The 24,634-nt window shown below is 42.9% G+C and overlaps 1 protein-coding gene across 1 annotated transcript in view; it reads left to right on the top strand.

Annotated features, from left to right (window-relative positions):
* The window catches only part of VPS13D (vacuolar protein sorting 13 homolog D), a 265,234-nt gene extending 246,955 nt beyond the window's left edge, over positions 1-18,279 (top strand). Inside the window, exons 68-70 of the mRNA XM_088455788.1 lie at positions 7,822-7,953; positions 12,068-12,308; positions 15,877-18,279. Coding sequence (XP_088311914.1) covers positions 7,822-7,953; positions 12,068-12,308; positions 15,877-16,008 — 505 coding nt within the window. The 3' untranslated portion in view covers positions 16,009-18,279. The remainder of the gene's footprint in view (positions 1-7,821; positions 7,954-12,067; positions 12,309-15,876) is intronic.
* The last annotated feature ends 6,355 nt before the right edge of the window (positions 18,280-24,634 follow it).

Raw genomic sequence — 24,634 nt, 5'->3', positions numbered from 1 at the left:
CATACACACACTGACATATACACATACAGTACATTCTGACACATAAACACACACTCAGTGCCGTAGGGAGGGTGGTGCGGCCGGTGCCTCCGCACAGGGCGGAATCCTCTAGAGGCACCGGCCACGAACTGCCCAACTCCGGAGAGGTCTGCAGAAAGTGACCTGCAGTGCTGTGCGGCGCACACCAGCGATGCCGGCGAAGATCCCCGCCCTCCACCCACCTCCGAGAGGAAAAGGTAAGCACTCAGGGGGAGGAAGGGGGTGGGGGTGAGCGAGAGGGGCAGAAGTGCAGCACAGGGCGCGCTGCCGTCCTGCTACGGCGCTGCACACACTGACATATACACATACACACACTGACATATATTCACACTGACACATATACACACACACTGACATATACACATACAGTACATACTGACACATATACACACACACTGACATATACACAGATACACACACGCTGACATATACACAGATACACACACGCTGACACAGATACACACACGCTGACACAGATACACACATGCTGACACAGATACACACATGCTGACACAGATACACACATGCTGACACAGATACACACATGCTGACACAGATACACACATGCTGACACAGATACACACATGCTGACACAGATACACACATGCTGACACAGATACACACATGCTGACACAGATATACACACATGCTGACACATATATACACATGCTGACACACATATACACACATGCTGACACAAATACACACATGCTGACACAGATACATGCATGCTGACAGTAACACAGATACACACATGCTGACACAGATACACATGCTGACACAGATACACATGCTGACACAGATAGATACACACATGCTGACACAGATAGATACACACATGCTGACACAGATACACACATGCTGACACAGATACACACATGCTGACACAGATACACATGCTGACACAGATAGATACACACATGCTGACACAGATAGATACACACATGCTGACACAGATACACACATGCTGACACAGATACATACATGCTGGCACAGGTACATACATGCTGACACATATATACACACATGCTGACACATATATACACACATGCTGACACATATATACACACATGCTGACACATATATACACACATGCTGACACATATATACACACATGCTGACACATATATACACACATGCTGACACATATACACACATGCTGACACATATACACACATGCTGACACATATACACACATGCACATGCTGACATATATACACACATGCTGACACAGATACACACATGCACATGCTGAAACAGATACACACATGCACATGCTGAAACATATACACACATGCACATGCTGAAACAGATACACACATGCACATGCTGAAACAGATACACACATGCACATGCTGAAACAGATACACACATGCACATGCTGAAACAGATACACATGCTGACACATATATACACATGCTGACGCATATACACACATGCTGCTCCCCCACCCTAATACTTACCAGTGGTGAAGCTGCAGAGCGCTGGGGAAGGAGAACTTTCACTATCCGTGTCACCCGGCGCCGGCAGCAGCTCTCAGCCTCTCAGGGTCAGCATGCTGCAGACTACCAGGAGGACTGCCTTGGAGGGGCTGCGCGTCTCTGCTGCAGGTCCCCCTACAGTCAGCACCAGCATCTTGCTGCTGCTAGTCACTCACTACACTGTACTGTGTACAGTAGTAGATTTCGTTGGGGTGAGCGGGCGGTGTGGGTAACAATGCCCTGGCTGGCGACCCCCTCTGCTGGGCCTGCCACGTCGCCCAGGGCACAAGCCCCGCTCGACCTCCCCTAGTTACTCCACTGTTAGGGGGGGAATGGGGAGGGATAGGGTACTCACCGGCCCCTGTCAGGATTCTTCACGATCGGAATGCCAGCGTCGAATGTTTTGACCTCCGGCATCCCATCCATCGGTATATCATACCGATTCCGCTCCTGAGCTTTTGCAGTTATCCACATCGTGACATTTCATAGAGTGTGTGGCTGTCAATGAGGATGCTTCTTTTGGTTGTCAGAAACTATGCTCTAACCAGGATTTCCTCTGCTCCTTGGGAAGGATAGATATATATATATCTGTAGAAACACTTTTTGTGCCCAACCTGTTACTCGGCTCACATGTCTGCTAAGTATGGGATAGAAGTGACTGTTTGTTTTGAGCTCCTCTCCAGGGACAGATGCAGTGCTACAATCTCTATTCTCTGCAGAGCTGGTGATTAGTCTCACGCTGACATTATAAAGGCTGTTAAAATGGAAATTTCCAGATAAGGTTCCATTAATTTGTCAAGTATCTCACACAGACACATACTTTATCCTTCTTTAAAGCAACACTTTTGCTTTTAATCATTAAGGTTTGAATAACAATGAAATTAGACAGACCCATATGTTCCAATTCACTGTAACATGATAATGAGGTCAAAGAAATAAAAAGAGAATATTTGACATTAATTTATTCCTTCTTGCTCCAACTCCTGCGCAGCATTCAGCCCGATTCAGTTAAGAGATCTTAATCTGTAATAAGTAGCTATCGCTCATTGAAATGCTTTGCAATAAACGTTCTGTTTGAATTGTTTATATTGTTATAGGTTATTTTGAAAGGAAACTTAAGTAAATGTTACTTTCCTGCGCCCCTTCACATACTATATGCCTTTGCTCTCAAACCTCAGCCTTACTGGAATATAATACCGCTGTTATCCGGGTTGGCATTTAGGCAGGGCAAAGGGGGCTATTGGCCATGGCACCAAGCCTACAGAGGTCATTTATGTACCGGAAATTATTATTTTTTCCTCCATTTATTTTACATTCTACCATCTCTATAGAGTTTGACCAGTAAGTGCTCTGAATTGTATTAGTGGAGGAAAAGATCCTAAACTCAATATATACTTTAAAGGGGTGCCGGACTGTAGATAGACAGTAATTAGTTAGACAATGTCTAGATCGACCCTAGATGTTAGACAGTCAATAGATCGACGGGTACAAAAGGTCGACATGTAAAAAGGTCGACAGGGTCAAAAGGTTGACACAAAAATGATCGACACATGATTTATTTATTTTTTAGGTTTTTAGGGTTAGGCACTTAAGATGAGCCAGTGTCCAACATCATTCCCTACCATCCAAGTGGGCATGGAGGAGGAATAAATCCATGTGAGCCCGCAAGGGGCCGAATGGTATTTACGCCAAAAAAAAATCATGTCGACCTTTTGACCCTGTCAACCTTCTAACATGTTGACCTTTAGTGTGTCGACCTTTTGTACCTGTCGATCTATTAACTGTCTACCATCTGGGGTCGATCTAGACATTGTCTATCTAATTACTGTCTATCTCTTATACCACACCCACTTTTAAAGCATTTTGTACAAACGGAGTCACCAGACAGACACTTGCGTCCTTTAAATGCAGATTGGGTCTTGCTGGGAACCTGGTCTTTCTCTTTAATACTTGCATGGAGAACATCAGCTGGATGCCAGACATAGACAAGTTAAGTGGAAGAGCGGAGCAGATAAAGACTTCACCAGTTCAAGCAAGCGCTCCACGTATAACCTGCAAGTGTGTGTATTCCAGCATGCATGTTGTCGTGGACTGAAGTGCTAGGCTGTTCCCCATCCCCTCTTGCTCCTAATAGTGATAAAGCTGGGTACACACTTGTCCAATTCCTGGGAATCCAACTTCCGATTAGACTGTTCACACAATCCTGCTAGAGATTTAAATTGCAGATACAACACCCAATCTATACGTACACACTTGTATAAATTTGCTGCAGATCTCTAATTGGCAGCCGCTGAAACCGGGATGTAGTCGGCGGGATGCCGACTGTCTAAATACCGGCACCGAAATCCTGACAGGTCGGGATCCTGGCACTAGTATCCCGACCATCGGCATCCCGAAGGTAAGTATCGGGGTGTTAAGGGGAGGTTAGGGTGCGGGGTTAGGTTTAGGCACCGGAGAGGGGGTGTTAGGTTTAGGGTGCCGGAAGGAGTAGGTTAGGTTTAGGCACCGGGGAGGCAGGGTTAGGGTAGGGTTAGGAAAACACTTACCGTTCGTTCCTATGGGTGTCAGGATTCTGACCAGCTAGGATTTCATACCCAACCCGCTGAAACCATCTGCTGATAGGCTTGTATCACAGTACACACTCTTCCTATCCTTGGCAGACTGGCTGCCACTTACACACAAAGAATTGGACAAACAGTCGCAGGAGCTTACACACTTCTATATTAGTCAGGTGATTGGCGATCTGGTCTCCTGATTTTTCAGCAGGTTTAAAAATCTTTTGACAAGACCAGACGACCAGGATTAGATGAAACCACAGATTGTGTGAGATTACCCACTGTACCAGTGTTGGACCAACTGGTAGGTCGGATTGGATGAGAGTTGGACAAGTGTGTCAGGATTCTGGAGCCAGTATTGTGATGTCCATCAGGATTGTGACTGTTGGGATTCTGACCGTCGGGATCCTGACTACATCCCTTTACAACATCAAACGATGGGTACATCTGTCTGTTAGGGCCAGGAACTTGGTTCTTTTGATTCTGAACTATCACTGGATCCCAAGGCTGTCATTGAGCTGGCATGGAGACATATAATGGTGTCATATTTGGAAAATTAGTGAAGTAAGTTTAATATATTTACCATTTTTTTTCACTGCAGTCTAGTTGTAATTACTTAGACATTGGCATGTCATACTCTAAACTCAATACAGCCTTAATATTGACTCCATTTTTTATTTTTGTTTTTACTTCTTGTGCATCTGTATTTCATTGCAATAAATATATATCTGAATAAGACATCACATATGTTACATTTGCAGTGTGATGCAGCTGTATAATTTCTTATATAGCAACCTCTTTACATGTACTGCTATCTTCTGTGGTGCTATAATTACAGTATTCATTTCCATGCTGTCCCTGAGGAACATCCTGTGACATCATCCATCTGTCAGCCCTCCGTCCATTGGCTCTGAATGATCACATGGCATCATTGTCACAGGAATTTCTTCCCACACCAATAAAGTTGGGAGATTAGTAATATTGGTAGCTGCATCGTGCTCTCACTGGCTGAATCAAATAGCAGTAAAGTGCAAACACTCATGAACTCAGGGCTACACAGTGGTAATCCATCAGCCATGATTCCTGCAATGCTGTGAGCAGTCCCCACCCCTCCCTTGTATTCCCTTTTGTGACCTTATCTTTGTGAGCCTGAACAAGTCAATTTTTAATGACATCCATAGGGTTTTACAGGGCTGACCCGGCCGGGTTCAGTGTGAACAGAGAATAACCCTGGTTGAAGGTGCAGTGTGAAAAGGCTCTGAACCTGGTTTAAATACGCTTTAAAGGAAATATGTTCCTGCATATTGTATATTACAAGGCTTCTGTTCCTGTGAATTCTCTCTTACTGACCTGACTGGTACAGTCCCATGATATCACCATGTCTCAGTGGTCTACTTACTAAGCTGTATTAGGAGATAAAGTGAACGGTGATAAGGTACCATCCAATCAGCTTCTAACTGCCATTTTTCAAACACAGCCTGTGACATGACAGTTAGGAGCTGATTGGCTGGTACCTTATCACTGTTCACTTTATCTCCTAACACAGCTTAGTAAATAGACCCCACAGGGCGCTTTAAGTCGTGAACGGATAACACATGATGGTAAAAATGTATTTACCCTCTCGCCTAGACTCCTACAAAACTGCGTCAGTCTTTAAATCAAACAGAAAATAAGTGACAGGTAATTTATTAAAACCCCAGAGTTCATTTGTCTTTATTTCATCAGGTCCCGCCAAACCCAGCCTCTGTAATACCCACTGTGGAGTATGAACACTTGTGCTAGTCAGTCCCTCCTCACAGTAAGGCTCTGTACTCGTGCGTGAACTTTCTAACACCATCCCTGGTCTCTTTTGTGTCTTCAATGAACCGCACTCTCCCCCGCTGCGACCAGCAGACATCGGGGCATTTCTGTCTTGTATTGCCTTTGTGTGCTCATTAAAAAAGAATCAGAACATCTATTGAGTGCACGTTTAATGTAACACAGATGTGGGCCACACTATGACCTGCTCTGCTTTTCACATTTTCTGCTTTTTTTTTTTCAGATTCATCAGTGTTTCTTATTTACAGAAAGAAACTTGAGACAGCGGAACAGACTGTAGTTTATTTAAAAAAAAAATGTATATATATATAATGTATATGTATATCAGGTAGTGAGGAATTCAGATCGCCTTCCAGACCAAACCGACCAGTTTGGCAAACGCTGATGGACTGTGACAGTCCAGGCTGTTCATTCTAACACTTTGAGAAAGCATTTAAGTGAAAAACCTCATTACACTTGAAGACCTTTGAGTGAGGAACTCTATTACCAAGTTGAATGTTATGCTACCGGGAGTCCTGGGTACAGAAGCATCTTTGTTCTAGGGGCCGAGTTTCCTTCTCCCCACTTCCTCTGTGTACATTCCTTTTAACTTAGTACTAAAACTTTTCTGGAGCTCAGTGAATTGATTTCCATATGCAGGAAAGATGATTTTATTGCATTTGCTTTTAAATCAATAGCACAGCGCAAAGAGGTACATTTCACTGAAATAGATCTCTAGGTTCTTTTTTTTTTTATATTCCCCATTTGCACTGGATTAATGTCATTTTCTTTTGTAACAGTGTATTTGTAACCGATATAAAAGGCTGTTTATAGAGGAGATTGAATGTGTTGGGTGGATTTTGTTTTATAACTCTGTTCCCTGGCCAAAGGTGAAAAATATTTACAATGTAAAAAATCCGAATATTCCTTCAGTTCCGAACAGTGTAATCGCTAACACACCTAACTGTTCTGGTGGAACAAATCTCAGTTCGGACAGAAGACTGTGCTTGGGCATGTCTATGAAGACATGGAATGTACATCTACACCTCCAGGCCATTTTCCACTTTGGGAGACATCTTCTGCTTTGTATAGTGGGTGACTTCCCTTTTCCACTGAGCTGCAAAGTACTTGGTGCCCGTGAAGGAGGACCCAATGTACATAGCTGGCCACAGTAATGAGTACCAGCCCCCGAAGCATCATGTCTGGTTGGCTCTGAAATGTAGATACATTTTAATATCCTATTTCTAACCGTTATTGTGAAAGGACATTTAAATCCAGTGTCAGTGGGTGAAGTGACAATGTACGGCGTTTTTACAACTGTATACACTGCCGCGGTCAGCTCTGCAGATCCTCCTTCGCGAATAACAGTCTTCCAGGAATCCCCACTATCCAATGATAGAAGACGTCACTGTATTGTAAAAGGACATATCCAAAGGTCTGCTTGTCCTTTTAATTGCCTCTCGTATACTGTAGCCAGCTTGCAGAATATTGTCTACCAGATAATTATTTTGGTACTTCATACATGTGATCTATAGACTGTTTTGCAGGCTATTCGAGCATTTCTGACACCAATCAGGTTCTTCTCCTTTTTGTAGCACCTTCTTCGTATCTTCAGTGTCCCCAAATATGTGATCAGGTGACAACGCAGCGCTCTCAGATGAGGATTTGCATTCTGGATTTCATGCCTTTCCCTAGAGTAGCTACAGTAATTTGTTTTAAATAATTTAAAAGTGATGCTGTGTGCTACTGTCTTCTTGTAGAATTATTACCTCTATAGGTAACTGGAAAGTATTTTTTACTTAATGTATTATGAGGGAATTGGTTGCTGAGAAACAAGCTGGTGAATTTAGCTGTAAGTAAGCTGGAAGTACGTTTGCTGAAAACTCTTTGTTATATTTGGACATCATTTGAATAGAATAAAGTAAGCTCTTCTCTCTTCCTTTTTATAGAATGCAAGTTCAGAGGGTGAGAAAGCCACGTTGTTGTACCAGCCCTCAGGGACTGCTTCCAAGATATTCCGATATCCAGGCTGGAGGACAGGAACAACTATTCCTACTGACAGACAACATCCAGGATGAATGGTAAGTTTCCTAATAGCCATTGTACTCCCTCACATCTAATTATATCCCACCATATCTGCTAGGAGGTCACTGCCACGCTATAGTGTGGTCTCTGTACTGAGGCCACGCGGTCGGTAGGCTTCTGAGCGATAGTACTCCTGCTCTGGTTTTGGCCACCTGTTAAGGTGGCACTGTCCATTATAATGTAACTGTGACTGAGCACAAAAATGCCATGTATAATGCTTATACTCAGATAATGAGCTGCACTTTCCAGTAAAGTTCTGAGCTCCTGGAAAGTGAATGGAGATATCTATCAATCTATGTCATATCTAACTATCTATCTCATATACACTATGTAGACCAAAGTGATTGGACACTGACAACAAATAGTTCAGAGATTGTATTGACATTAGTACTTTGTAGGTCCACCACGTGTAGTGATTACTGCAGACACCCTTCTTGGCAAACTGTCCACAAGTTCCTGGTCAATTGCAGGAGGTATGTATTGCTATTTAGTACAGTGACCAACTGTGACACTGAAGAAGGTTGAGTCGGCCTAGAATGCACCCGTCGCTCCAATTCATCCCAGAGGTTCTCAGTGGGGTTAAGATCTGGACTCTGAGCTGACCAGTCCATACTGGTTACCAAATTTCCTGTATAACAGTCCAGCATCGCCCTGGAAACATGACAGGTGTCATTGTCGTCCTGATAAAAACATTCATTGTTTCCGTAGAATTGTAAGTGCATGGGCGTCCCTACAAAATGTTCTTGTCGAAACCGCCACATTAGTGGCCATTTGGAACTCAGGTGCAATGGTATGCGTGGTATGCGTTCTGCTTGCGCGGGGGTGTCCAATCATTTTTAGGAAAAATTCGAATTTCTCTAGCACCTGAGTAACAACTGTGAATATCATGTACAAATAAATGATCCTGCAGCAGTAGATAATAAAAGGGGAAAAATTGCTAACCCCACAACAAAACATTCAAGAAAAAGACTTTGGCCCGTATTCAATTTGAGCCGAGCCGCGATAATTTAACACGGCCTGGACTTAATGCCGACTTCGCCTGTTTTGTAGGTGTTAAAGTATCGCGCGCGTGCCCGCGTATCCCCGTATTCAATTCGAAAGTAGGCGAAAACGGGACCCGGCGATACTTGGATCGGCGTAAAAAAAATGGGAAGTTTCGGGAAATAATCCTAGGACCCCCCTATTGATGTCATGGGGGATCACTATGGGTACCCCCGTTTTTGGCTGCAAAAGAAAGTCGGGTGGTGTTTTTTTTCCCGACTTTGAAGAAGTGATACAGAAGAGCACTTAGCTTTTTTTTGTTTTGTTTTTAAAAGTGGTACCAGCAAATTTGGGGTACATGAAAATGGGTACTAGCATATTTTTAAGTCCCAAAACGCATTTTTTAAAAATGCACCTGCCACGGCTATTTGAAACCCTGACTTCCTTCAGGAGTTAAAAATGGGGTTACCCATAGTGATCCCCTATGTCTACACATATTTAGGGGGTCCCTAGAATATTTTCCGAAAATTCCCATTTTGTTTAACCTGTAAAAAACGGGGTAAAAATTTACAAAAGAAATGACTTAAGGTCCCCCCCCCCAAAAGCCAAACCAGCCCCAGGCTTGCCAACCAGTGGTGGTTTCTAAAAACATGGGATACAAAATGTGTAGGGTTCCACCGTATTTTAGAAACCAACCCAAGGCTGCAGGGACCAGTTCTGGTTTGAAACATAGGTGGAAAAAAAACGTGGGGATCCCCCTATATTTAAGACCAGCACTAGACCCAACCAACTGGGGTCTAATGCCACAGCCCGGAGACCCAATCACCGGGGCTCTAGGTCCAAAGCATTAGCGGGCTGGCATGGAGCTGGCACGTCCCGTGAGCCAATCAGCGGCCGTGCTGACTGTAGAGCAGCCGCTGATTGGCTCCAGTTGGTTTCTAAAATATGGTGGAACCCTACACATTTTGTTCCCCATATTTTTAGAAACCACCACTGGCTGGCAAGCCTGTGGCTGATTTGGGTTTTGTGGGGGGGACCTTATGTAATTTTTTTTGTACATTTTTACCCCGTTATTTTACAGGTTAAACAAAACGGGAATTTTTGGGAAATATTCAAGGGACCCCCCTAAAGATGTGTGGACATTGGGGATGACAAAGGGTACCCCCGTTTTTAACTCCTGAAGGAAGTCTGGTTTCTAATAGCTGCGGCAGGTACATAAATGCGGCTTTGAATAAGGTGATGCAGAAGAGCATTTAGAAGGGGTTTTTTTAGGGCAAAACAACTATGCCCATCAAATTTCGGGGAACTTGAATATGGGGTTTAGTATATTTTAAACTTGCTAAAGTGACTTAAAAAAATTGTGAAAAACCCACCTGCCGCAAGCACCTGCAATGAAAAAAACACCTGGGGCATACTTAGGGACCCCCCCAGAGTCAAGTTCGCTAGTTTTTAACTTACAAATTCAAAGTTAATTTTTGGGTTGCCCTTAAGTGTGTTTTCAAAAATGTATGACAAATTACCTTTGGGGGACTGTCTGAAGGCTGCAAGGGTCTGGGGGACTGTCTGAAGGCTGCAAAGTTTAGAATTGGGGTTTTGGGGTGCAACGTTGCGTGAACCACGCAACGTTGCACCCCAAAACCCCAATTCTAAACTTTTTACCGCCTCCCGTTCATAGGCGATACTTTACCGCCTATTACATTGCATTGACTTTCCACCTAGGCGGAAAGTCTTTCAAATTGAATACGGGGTAAAACCAAAACAGGCGATAATGACGTCATCAGCGGTAAATTACCGCGGATCCGGACCTAACGTCTCAAATTGAATACGGCCCTAACTGCGCTGGTACATTACATTATAAAAAAGGTCATTACACTAATGCATGAAAAATACAGCCAATTATATTAAAATATTGTTATTATAATAATAAAAATTGTCAGATCTGACTTAAACGCAATTACTAAGACAATGTAACATATATTCCACAATACTCAATCAATATATATTTACAGCATGAATGCTTAAAATGATAGCTGAATAGTAATTCTACAAGAAATCTCGCGCTCTCTCTCTCTCTTCGTTTAAACTGTGTCCTAGACCTCCATAAAAATGAGCTCAATGATCAGCTGTCTACTATATGACTCATTTTAGTGTCCGTTCATCTACTATAACATACATCGGTGTTTAACCCAGTTACCTTTGAGACTGTTGGAGCCAGCGTGCCCTGTCGGTGGAATTACCTGCAAATAAGATAATCGTACAGAGCAGCTTGAAACTTACAAGATGCCGCAGTGTCAGTGTATGTATACACTCTTGGAGGAATTGATATCCCCTACCTAATATTAGCGCCCATAGATTGCAGACCCGAGCGGCCAAACAGCTGATAGGCAAGATACCAACTGGCTGCACAGGAAAAGTCAGACACACATAGACCGGAGACCCCATCGGCTAAAACAGCTGGCAGGTGCAGAACGTGGCCATTATAGCTAACCGCTACGTGAAGCGTAGACTTACCACAATGTCTGGCCCTAGCTTCTTGTCGATATACAGTATACCTGGCTTCTATATTTGACCATCCTAAAGTACAGTACAGGTAATGAAAAACTATTACAATCTGAAAGGTCAGACTTATTGACTGAACCTGGCTACAAGTGATACAAGACCTAATTAATGCTCATCGGACTGAGCTAATTTTTTGTGGATGTCTAGGACACAGTTTAAACGAAGAGAGTGAGAGATATTGCTGGTAGAATTACTATCCAGCTATAATTTTAAGTATTCATGCTGTAAATGTATATTGATTGAGTATTGTGGAATATATTACATTGTCTTAGTAATTGCTTTTAAGTGAGATCTCACTACTGACGGATCGCTGCATTCCTGCAACCTCGGCTTTCTGGCGCCGGGATCATGATAGGCGTCAGTATTTCGACGCCTGTCATAAATCCCTAGCCGGCATTCCGCTGTCGGGGTTGCCGCCAGTCACATGCCTACATCCCGTATTAAGCGGATGTACTATTTCTGTGTTTTTCATAGTCTCCCTTTCACTTCTGTAACATTGCAAAAATGAATAGCGACAAATCCGTTCTGTGCTTGATTTTTACACTCTCTCCTTTCTATTTGTTTTTGCAGTTTTATTGCTGTTGAGCACATAGACAGTTACTGCGTGCTAATCTCATCCAAGACCGTCTATTTTCTTAAATGGGGCGAGTATGTGGATCGCGATGCCATCTTCCTGGAAATTAAATATGATGATTTATATCATTGTTTGGTTTCAAAGGATCACGGGAAAATCTATGTTCAGCTAACCAAGAAAGCAGAAAGTTCGAGCAGTGGAATAGCTATACCGGGACCTTCACACCAGAAGCCTATGGTAAGAGCTTTTATCTGCTCTGTGAAAGTGCATTTTTCCTATAGAAGTCACCTAGCACTGCCAATAGATTGTGTGTACGGATGATAAGCTTGCACCAAAACCCAAGCCGTGTAATGCGGGGTACAGGGATTTCTTCTTACAGTTAGTAACCATCTGTACTGACTACTCATACAGTGTCAATGGGATTTAGGTCCTGATTCAGACCCGCTCGCAAGCGGCTGTCCGCTCGCAAGTGGGTCGATGTTGTGCACTGCGTATGCGCACGACGGCGGGAGCTCCGTTGTGCGCATGCGCCAGACGCGACGAGCGAAGGAAAGTCCTTCGCTCGTTGTGTCTGATCAAAGGGGGCGTGCTGTCGATGTTGATTGACAGCACGCCCCCTTTGGTGAGCGTGTCGGGGGCGTGCCTCCCGGACGGGGGCGTTCCCAAGGGAACGCCTCCCGTCAGAAGCCGGCCCACTGACATCACTAGTGATGTCAGTATGAGTGATTTTGGCTCTGATAGAGCCAAAATCACTCCGGGCCTTGCGGTTGAAAACCTCAACCGCAGGCTCCGGCTCGCAGTTTCAATGGTCGCGATGGTCACGACCATCGCGGCCATCAAACTGCACGCTCGTATAGGCTGTGGGTGGTGACCCACAGCTATACGAGCGTCCAGGGGGACGCTCCATAGTTATGGAGGACGGCCCTCATTCAGAGCGTGCGCTCTGCTCAGAGCGTACGGCTCTGAATGAGGGCCTTAGTCCCTTTCACCACCAGGTTCCTACACTGCCATCTGGAATGGCTTACTTCCCGATATGTGGGTGGTAATGCTGCTGCTGCTGCACCTCGTCTTTCATACCTGGCCAATGCTGGGTACACACTGGTAGATATATCGGCCATTCAATTGTGAGTGCATCGGCCAGTGTTTACCCGCGATATGTCTGTGAATGACGACGTTCACAGACATACAGTATAGCATTGGCTGTGTTGCAGATATATTGGGGCATTATGCTGTGTCTAAGGGCAATCAGCCGGTCGCCCATACACTTGCCCCACGGGCGGTGATGATTGCCAGCTCAACTGAGCGGGCGCATATAAATGCCCGCCCAATTTTATTCGAGTCACGACGGATCGTGCAGACTGTATGAAGAACATACTGTATGTTCTGCACAGTCTGCAGATGTGTTTTGCAGATCAGTCGATCGAAGATATATCGATCAGGTGTGTACCCACCTTAATTCCCTATGACCATTTACTGTTTATTAGTACTGCTTAGTTAGCGAGAAGAGGGTGGTCTCAATTATGAACAGCCGGAAAATGAATAAGCTTTTGCATTTATTTGCTTATCACAACAGAAACATATTTTAAAGCTCCAGCCATAAACTTTTTTGAGGGGCTTTGCTGCTGCATCTCTTCTGACCAAATTTGCACTCCAAAAGCGAAAGTGATCAAACCCCAGATAGAAGTGTCCCTCAGGGATCCATGATGGTTATTGGCCGCCTGGGTTCCCCAGAAGGAACTGCACCTCCTGAGGGAGAGAGTTGAAGTTAGGGGTTTAACCACAGAACTAAAGTCAGAGACAAAGTGTATCACAATAGTCCTAAGAAGTCCAGGATTTTTTTCTCTTGTTGGCCAGGGCCATTGACTAGTTTTCTCATCCTGCTGATCTCTACACGATGCCCTAGGTACTGTCCCTCTGACATCCCATTTGTTTCTTGCCTAACCTGATGGTCAGACCGGCCCACCAAATCCTTTCCAATGACAGCCCCACAGGCGTTATGTATTTATACCCACTTCACCATTAGCATCTGTGAGGAGGTAAGGTAGTGGATCACTTTTTGGTTCCTCCATTGGTAAGCAGCAGCCTAGGCGACGTTGCTTAGGCATTTTGAGACCATGCACAGTCTACCCAATACTTGAGCCTTAACTCCTATTCCTCCATAGAAAAATCAAAGCGAGTCAGTTTCCCTTCCCAAGGGAGCCCCTCGACTGGAACTGGTTGAGGGGTCCACAGACTCTGTTGCCATATAGTAACTCAAATGGTGAGAAACAAGTAGACTCCTGCATCACCTACAGGTACGCAAACAAGAGGTGCAGCAGGTAGCATTTCCAATCTTCCCCTTCAAAGGTAAAAATGGTCAAAGCATCTGCTTCAGAGTTCTGATGAACCGTCTGCACGGAGTTGCCTCACTAAGCACCAGATCATTCATGAACTGCATCCCTTAATCTGTTATAAACTTGCTGAGCAACTCTGCTCTACTAAATACTCCGAGCAGTGTGTCCTCTACCTTCTTTGTAGTGATGGTGAGAGTGAGAGCGCTACAGCCTCTTGATAACAGCTGGCCACTTGATGAGGCCTCCACTGCATGTTCTTGCAGCATGAGGTTTAAAAATTTTACTCACTTCTTCCTGTGCAGCTCAAGGAGTTTATAGGTCATTTTAAGAACCTGTAAATGTCCATCAATATCTCTAACACCGTCCTCACACATGGAAAAATTCTATGGATCCTAATCTAGAGGCACCATTTGGTAACTTCTTACGGGATGCTCCTGACCATTGGGCCTTCCTTTTCATTCCACAAACTGATGACAAGCTTCCGCTTATTTGCGGAATGATCCACAGTAAGCATTCAGGGAGGAACAAGAGGTGCTACAGTAGTGTTACCACCCACACTTAAGTAATCAGTTCCAGGTGATGTTCTTCAGGTTTCTATTCTGAGGGAAACATTCACAATACTGTAGGTTTTACACAGTCTTTTTTCTAACTTTTTAAAATGAAATTCTGCTCGATATTGTAGTGTTGAATTGTAGCATTGGGGAGAGACTACAACAAAATGTCTACTCAGTGTTGGAGTCACATGCTCCTTGAGATAGTGTGGTGCTGCTACCACATCTCCCCCTGATATGAGCTAACGACTGCTCTTCCTATTTCACATCTGTCCAAAACTGTCAGCTGTCGGTCGGGGTGTGCGGTAAAATACGATGTCTCTGTATTCGCAGTCGTCATACTGTTCCCCTACAGCCATTGCACATGTATTTTAAACTGACTGATAAGAATTTTTACTTCAGAATTTGTAATTGTCTGAGTATCTAAGATAGAGATATTGAATTAAGTTTTAGATGCAGACAAACAACAAGGTCTTCAAAAAGGCTAATTATACTTTCTATAAAGTGATTTTAATAATGCATTTTAAACGCCGATCCCCGGATTGATGTGGATTCCTCCAGGAAGCCTTCCTTACTAATACATTGGGGTGGCGGGGACCACTGATAAACCTGAGGTTCCAGAAAAGTGTACGGTATAGCCTCCCGACACTTCATGGTGCTTTTTGTGACAATAGAAAAAGGTTACAAAGCAACTGCTCTATGCACCATTCAGCCATTTTGTTGCTAGAAACACCAGAGCGGAGAGCGACACCCCAGGCAGGAAAGAGGAACTGCACGGGTTGTGACAGTTGTAAGGTGCTAGAATGAACACTAGGTTTATTCTCGGAGGGGGCATTGGTTTTACCTGAAATTCTTTTCAGAGGCTCTACAACAACTATTGTCCTTTAATTCACTGCTGTGCCTTTTTCTTATACATTCAAGGTCCACGTAAAGTCTGAAGCACTTGCTGTGAAAATATCTCAAGAAATAAATTATGCAAAGAGCCTTTATTACGAACAACAGCTGATGTTGAAGCAAACGGAAGAACTAGAGGGTTTGGACTTGAACTCCTAAACAAAGCACAAGAGACACCAAGCATCAGCCTGCCGTCTTTCTCTATATTGTAATATTGGACTGAAGTATGTGATTGTATATAATAGATCTATATAATGCATATTTAAAAACACTACTGCCTTTGACGTATATTGAGATCGGAAATAATTTATATTATGGGTTACTTATAATATATGTAATTAATATATACATTTGAAATGGTTCTGATTTTGAAGATAGACCTTTATTTTGCTAATATGTAAATAATGTTTAATGTAAATATATGAGACTATGAAAAATTATTTGTGTAACGTGTCAGGTTTGTTTACACCGTAGTCTTTAAGCTGTGAGACATTGCACTAAGTCTACGCAGCACAGCGTTCAACACTTGGCGACTGTGCGAGCATTTATATTGAATGTCTATGATGTAGGATGTTATACCAAAATATCGTAGCTGCTCTTCTCAGATGACAAACTGCTGAACCAATATATTGCAGTGAATTTGACTAAGGCGGGGTGCACACTACACTATAAATTGGATGATTTTTAATTTTGAGGCTAATCGGAACGACATATCGTGCAGTGTTAATGCCCAATTGCGCGCAATATTGTGTGATTAGCAGTGATGTGTAGTTTAAACAAGAACGGAACGAGTTATCGTTCCGTCGTCATTCATGAAATCGTCTAGTGTGTACTGGCAGTCTTGCGTGGTCCAGGGCAAAGGTAAATCGCCCCGACCATCGGCAAGATTGTTAGTCGTCTAATGTGTACCCAGCCTTACTGTCCTAGTGAATATTGGATCAGCCCACAAAAGGCATAGAGTACACTTTAAAAATAAGCTGCTTTTAAGGACCTGTTAAACATACCTAAACCTTGTATATTTGGTATTATAAATGTAGTTTTGAACGCGTGGCTTTGTGAGTCTGAAAACCAATGATTTTGTATCTGTACGACAAACTTACATACAGTACTTTATTTAAAAATAAAAATTACTAATCTGTATTGTAATGGTGTAACTATTCCTAAAACTATGTTTCACAGAAAAAAAATCACAGCAAAATTATATCTGACTTCCACTTTGATCCACCTGGTGCTATAATCTTATGTACTTTCGGCGGATGGTAAATAAATCATTATACGTTTTAAGTGTTGAGAGTTTTGACATTGGTATTTGTAGAGCAATTTTTTTTTTTTTTTTTCGTTTATCATTTTAATTTTTACATGTGCAAAGTCCCAGTAAATGTGTTTAAAGAGGGATAAAAATGTAATGATTAGAGCATAATAACAATATTTAAAAAAGTAAATATCTGCAAATACTTTATCTACAAATAGCACTGTAAATAGTTTAATATTTTAATTATACCCGTCATTCGCAATTACCCTTATGGTGCAATTACTCCTGCATATTCCTATATACATAGTGTCCCCTCCCCTGATCATAGAGAAGGCAACTATTTTGAGGGTTAACTCAGTACTCATCTTCTCAATTCATGATGAGCTAGTGACAACGCTGAGATAAATGCCTTATGTCTCAGTGCTGTCTGAACCTCATGCCTCCACATAGTAACAGTGTGTCTAGGGTTTGAGAAAGCGAATGGATCTGGGCACTCTGTAAAATTGTAAACCATGCTTGATGACCTTCCCGAAACCTCAGTGAGATTTCCAAAGTCATAGGTGATCTCCCGTGCACCCGAGAGGGTCTGACAATTTCTCTGGTGCCTGTCCAGAATGCGATATGGTGATCATAACGCAGCACGACCACGCAATTCATGTACCCTTTGGCCACCATTGCATGATCTACTGCAACGGACAAAACGTGATATTGCAAATTGTGTCGCAGTATGCGGTGCATGATGGGGTGCAAACGCGCCATTACATCATACCTGGTTTCACGTAGCGTCCCTCATCTCCAGGAGAGGGGCTTAGAAAAATAGGCAAATATATTGTAAACATTATAATTACTGCCTTTATTACATTATTACATGTGACATATATTGGTGTGTATGAGGGGTTTGTTTTGTATTTTTACGTTGGGTAAGAACAACCTGGAAAGTGCTTCTCCATCCCTACAGTGCAAGCCCGAAATGTAACTTGCGGATGACAAATTCCCATTGATTTCTAAAGAATTAATAAGGTACACTGTCTTTATTACTAAATTCTCAAAATGGTGAATTATATTGTGATTGGAAAATGCATTTGATGTGAATTTGTATGCTAGAAATGCACTTTAGCTATTGCTTCCAGAAATGTTAACTATTGATCACAACATTTAGCATTTGCTTTTTGATAATACTGTACTTTGATTATTTTGTATGTTTAGTTTTTTTTTATTAAAAATTCACTAATATTTAATAATAGTCTGTTTTCATGTTTAGTTCAATTTTGAAAGTAGGTTTTGCCTTCAAGAGAAAAATTGGCAAAGAGCTTAAGCATCGGGTGTCGCTATCCCACACAAAACATTGTTGCAACATTTTTTCCACCGCTAGCATAAAACAGGCCAAACCCGATCTTATAGCCAGGGTGACGTAAGCGGGGTAGACATATAGGAATGGCGGTAAGCCTGTTATACTATACAGACATAGAGCTCTCTGTATCTTATTCTAATGCTCAAAAATGTTAGGACAATGCTAGTAAAAAAAAATCATATAACAAATTCACTTTGTGTAAAAAAAAAAAAAAATCATATAACAAATTCACTTTGCTGAAGTATTATATAGAAATGACACTACACCTACCCAATGACATTACTATAACAGAATAATCTTCTTTAATAAATTATAAAGAACATGGCTCACAGGGCAAAGCAATATACAGGTACTGAGAATTGCAGACGACAGCCAGAACAGGGCACATGGATTTGTTATATAAGGAAAAATAAAAAAAAATGTAAAATACATTTTATAAGATTAATCTGTTTGTATATCGTTCTACATGACGTGTTTCTCATAATAAATAATACACTAGTGCAGATGGTTTGTCTGTACCACTAAACTTTAAAGTGCTCTTAAGACCTACTGTATTAAAGATGCTTCAAGCGGACCATAGGTCTGATTCAGCAAGGAACGCAATTGCTAATACGTACGCAATCGGTCGATTAATTCACACTGCACATAAGTATTCATCACAGTGCGCGAACTAGAAATTACAATGGGAACTGCGTCTGCAGAGGCTACGCCGTTACAGGGGCGTGCATAAATTAGCCACTGCGCTATCAGACACAGCCTGAAGTCCCATAGCGTGCGCTAAAGTTAGCAATTCCTGAGTGAGGTCTGACCTGCCTTAACAGTGCGTATGGGTCCGATGTTACCTATTAATTTGCTATGTTGCCCAAGTATATGGATGTGTGTAAGGGGAAGTGGTCGTTTCACCGTTCATATTAGCAACTGTGTAAAGTGCGTATTAGCAGAATAGCGATCCTTGCTGAATCGGGCCCCATGAACATAAGTAAGCGTATGGACCAGCGAACACACTGACAAAAATGTGCTTTATGTTTCCTTCATTTCAACGTTGCCCAGAGCGTTAAGGACCCTAAAATGAGATGGAGTTGTGAGGAAACACTGTACGCACTGTGGACAGCGACCTACCGTACGCTAATAATTTAGCTTCTAACTAGTACTTTCAATTTCAGTTGCTGTATGTTGTTTGTTTTGTGTTCTTATTTGCGATTGATTGAATTGAAACAGCTATTATTTATGTTGTATCAAGAAAATATCTGATTATCTTAAATTGCTTTTCTCGATGACTATATTACCGAAGTACATATAGCGCAAGTAGTGTAGCTCATAAACTAGAGCTCATAAAACATTCTAAAGTCATATTCATTTTTCTTGACCTCAAATTAGTAAATTATGACTATTTTCTAAAAGGAAACTTAAATTGAATGAAAACTATTTCTTTGTTGTACAGTGTTATCTGGCCGATCATGAAGTGAACTCCTTAGACCTAACCAACTTTTTCATCGGAACTGACAATTTTTCCCCAATTGACCAATTCCGAGGTCTCATAAGTAGGTGGATACTGTCCACCTACTTCTGTTGTTTAAAAAAAGAAAAGTTTAATCTCTGTCCTCAGACCCCCTGCTGCACGGCTTTTATTTTACATGTCACCTGCACATCAACTTGTCACACAGGTTTCCCCCCCACGGGGCGCCGAGAGGGCGGGTACTAGTTACCTGGGCATGATGGAGTGGCCCGGTCCGCAGCCCCCTCCCCCATTACCTGTCAATGACAGCAGCCCGTGTCTCCCCAGCCCAGCACACCCTGCTGTGTGCTGGGCTCGGGCGGGTCTAGATCAGCTGCAGCAGTCTCCTCTGGCTGTGCGGTGGAGAGCGGGTGGATTTGCCCATGGCTGACGGGCACACGTTGCCCTCATGTGAAGCTCGCTTTTTTCTATTGTTTTAAGGGGGCGTGGCCGCGTCTATTTACATAAGGCCCCCCCAAAGTACACGGGCCGGACACAGCTCTCTACAGCCCTTCCCCCACATCCTTGCAGCATATCATACGTGCCCCTATATGCACAGCAGCCAGTCATCTCCAGCACTATTACCAACCCTAGCACCAGGTTAGCTTATGTGCCAAGCAAATGGACTGGTCACTGGGGTGCTCAAAATACTAACTACACATACTGCATCCAGAGTATTGCAGCCTCTATCCTCCTCCCCTTTCAACCCTATAGAGATGAGGAGGGCTCTGGCATGGACTGTCCCATTAGTTGGCCAATATTGGTGCAGGGGCTGTATCAGGAAGTCTCTCTGAACACATGACAGTCAGGCTGCGCTGTACTCTGTTTGTAAATGGAGACTGCATGGCTGGGTGCTTGATCAATCCAAAAATTGAACAGGTGTGGCCAAATAATTTGGTTCATATAGTGTGTGTGTGTACTATACTATACAGAGGACACTATGGGGAAAGACAAAGCTCCCTATACATCTAATGCAGATAAGAGTGTATTAGTATAAAATGACAACAATAAGGCACCCATTTTTTTATTTATAATATTCACGTCAATACGAAATTCAATTCCACCTAGATGTATTAAAATTCACCTCCAGGGACAGGCGCTGCGAAAGGAGCCTGCCCCGGCGATGTGTAAAGTATAGTGATTGCGTCAGTGGTCGCTTTACTTTTATGCTGTGGGCCTACTACGCTTGCGCGGCCATCAGACAGCGCATGCGCGAGTGGCTGTTACCAGTAAATTGTGCCATATGTAGCCCGTAGGCTACAATGGCTAACGCCATAGATATTGCGATCGGAAACAGGGATATACATTCAGGGGATACTTAAGTTTTGAGGGTATCTGCCCAAAATTTTTATTTTTGGGGGATTTCCCACAAAATGTGTTTAATATGCCCCTAAAACAAAATCAAAGCATGTGAGTGACTTACCTTCATGAAGAAATCGAAGTTAAAGGAACCACTCAAAGCTCCCACCCTGGCTAAGGCTGTGTGTGCCGGATAATTGTCAGTGCTGAACCCGGTGAGAAACGGGAGGGGGTGTTGTGGAGAGGAAAGTTGCCAAGGGTGGGGTGGTTGGGTGTTCCAAGAGTGGAGAAAGGACGAAGGGAGAGCAGGTGCAGGGCTAGTCCCAGAAGGACTGCGGGGAGGGTGGAGATGGAGCCGCTGGAAATGGGATTATCTTGCGACCAAGTACATTGAGTAGTTCCTCTCAATTGTTTAGGGGGAGCAAGTTGCCCTCTCCTCCCCACCTCCCATTCTGGTGCCTATGAAGCACAATTTACGTAATTTAATAATATTTGCTGGATTTTTTTAATAAGAAACTTTTTGCCTAAGGGTGCCATGAAAAAATGCTGATTCTCTAGGGCTCTGTGATTCAAGAATGTTTGGGAACCTCCGCCCTAAACTGAACAATTGTTCTTCAGTTGGGTAGGTTAAATCAAAATGTTTGATTTCAAATCAATTGTCTAAATGACCATTTTTGGATTTTTCTCGATAATCATTTGCTCATTATCTGATTCAACTCGCTAGTTGGATGATTGGAACGATAATCGTGTTATTGGTGGCCAGTCTAAGGGCCTGCTTCAGAGATGGACACTAACGCAATCTGTGATTTCTCACGGTCTGCAATTGCGAAAGCATGCTGTTTCCAAAGCTTGCCTGAGCATAGTGATGCCCACTGCTCCCTTCCGACGTTGCGTACCAGCTTAATATCGGGAAGATCGATGCAGATCGGACAGCCATGCAGCATATGCGGCAAGTCTGACCTGTCTGAAACACTGCAGCTCTCCTGACACGCAGAGAGCTCTCATGCTGAGAATGAGATTGCAATGGCTGATTTATGCACGCCTATGAAACAGCGTTTAAACTCACTCACATTGCGATTGACTCCTCTGTGCGAGCACAGTCACAATACAATCGCTACACGTGCGCAATGGGACAATGACAAACAATCGCTCGACCACCGTAAATATCGACATTGCGTACATCTATGAATCAGGCACTAAGGCTCTTCTTGTCCTAGGCACTGGCTACTGTATGTAAGTAAGAATTCAATGTCTCCCAAGGACAGCTTGTCATAGCTGCCAATCATTTGTGGCTTTGACTGATTTTAAACGGCAATAGGCATAAATGCTAAAGCAGACTTGTTTAGCTTTTATTCTTATTGCCGTTTTAAAATGATCAATTAGACCAAACTGTTGATTGCGTCTTAGTAAATCTACTCCCAGGTTATAGATTACTACTCATATAAAATGATCCGTTCACTCCCCTCAATGATAATCACCATGGTCAAATAACCCATGGAAGGAAACGTGGCAATTAGCAAATAGAATTTCCCATACCCAGAAATTGGGAAATTATTGTACAGTATTAAACCATATTATTAAACTTACTGGGCATCTGTAATTCCTAAAGACACTCCATTTCATATACTGTAATTATTGGACTCTGCTTCCTATTATTTTACCAATGTTCTTCACTTTATTTTTCTGCAGCAGGGTTAGTAAACATGTTGCTCTACGGCTGTGACTGCATGCTGGGATTTGTAGTTCCACAACAGCTAAGGGAGCCTTTCTTTGCATTACAGTATAGTCCATTTTAGTGCCAGCGGCAGTGATCTCTATTTGGATTAATTGAAGGCTAACGGCCTCTGAATAACATTAGCTAAAGTAAAAATTGCCTCCTTGTCTGCTTTTTCCCTCAGAATGTGTTTCCTGGCAGATGTAATTGTTACCATGCTCCTGCACCGCAACCCTGCTGCGCTCGTACACTGGTTTCCTTTTAAAAAAATACACACCACATAAAAAGTATGAAGTAAACACAGAGCAAGTATGTTCTTTTCCCTTAGAAAATGCACGGGTCAATGAAAGGACAGCGGTAAGAATAAAACATGTAATCTTATTTATTTTTTTTGCCGTCTAAAAACAAAGTGTCCACAGAATGCAGCGAGGGCTTCAAATTCCTGATGGTTCTGGCAAAGGGTTTAAGAAAAAAAAATATATTTTTCTTTATCTGTTTGTACTCGGGAAGGTCAGTGCAAGAACTAAACGATGAGACCTTTGTAAGTTCTTTTGGGCAATAACATAACAGAGAATGATCACCGATGATAGACTCGGCGTACGTAGTGTCAATGTGAGACATGCAAGTGCCATATCATCCATTAGTCCAACCTAGGCTCCCTCCGAGGGACCAGTGGCCGCTTGAGGGTTGAGATTGCCATAACCTGCTTGTGGCCACAGTGGCTACTGCATGGAAAGGGTTAAAGGCACCACTTACTATGAATGTTGGCTGTACACACTTGATGAAATTGAAATGTTAACTACCCTGAGCTACAGCATCTAATGGGTCCCAGTAGGCGATGAGCACTTGACACAAAGATACATGTACAGCTACTATGAGAGGTATTCTTCCCCCCTCCCCGGTTCAAATTTTGTTGCACTACAGCATGCAGCCATGATAGATTGAATTTAAATGTATTCCCACTAATCAACATGAAGTACAAGATAAGGTACCATAAGAGAATTAATGCAACCATTTGTCAACATTGATTAGGAACTGAAAATAAGTGATGTCACTAGTATTCAATCTCCCTCCTTCCTCCTCTCCCATCTATAGTTAGTTCATGGTAGAACCAACTTTGCCACCAGTTGTAGCTCAGAGTATATTTGGGTCTATCAGTTTCGTACATTTGGAAATGGAAATTTTAAGCCCATTCTTGCTTACGCTCCACCAGGTTGGATGGCGATCGTTGGAGGACATCAGTTTGTCACCTATGCACAGTTGGATTGAGATCTGGGCTTGGATTAGGCCACTTCAGGACATTAACCTATTGGTACTGTGGTGCTCTTGCTGTATGCTATGGTCGTTGCTATGGTGTAAGAAATTGTTTTCTAAGCCCAATTATTCTTGTAGACTGCAGCAGGTTTTTCTCCAGGATTTCTCTGTACTATGCTCTATCCATGTTCCTCTTTATTTTTATGAGCTTTCCAGCCACTGCCACAGAGAACCAACCCCCCCCCCCCCCATGAAATGATGCTGCCACCACCGTGCGTCACTGTAGGGATGGTATTCTCACTGTGATGTGCAGAGTTAGGGTTACGCCAAGCATATAGCTTAGCATCATGCCTGAAGAGTTCATCCGACCATAGAACCTTTATCCAGTTTGCCACATGTGAAACGGTAGCCAGGCTTTTA

Source organism: Taudactylus pleione, unplaced genomic scaffold (genome assembly GCF_031769625.1).
Source record: "Taudactylus pleione unplaced genomic scaffold, aTauple2 ptg000671l, whole genome shotgun sequence".
NCBI classification, from domain to species: domain Eukaryota; kingdom Metazoa; phylum Chordata; class Amphibia; order Anura; family Myobatrachidae; genus Taudactylus; species Taudactylus pleione.
This window is presented reverse-complemented; position numbering and strand designations above follow the sequence as displayed.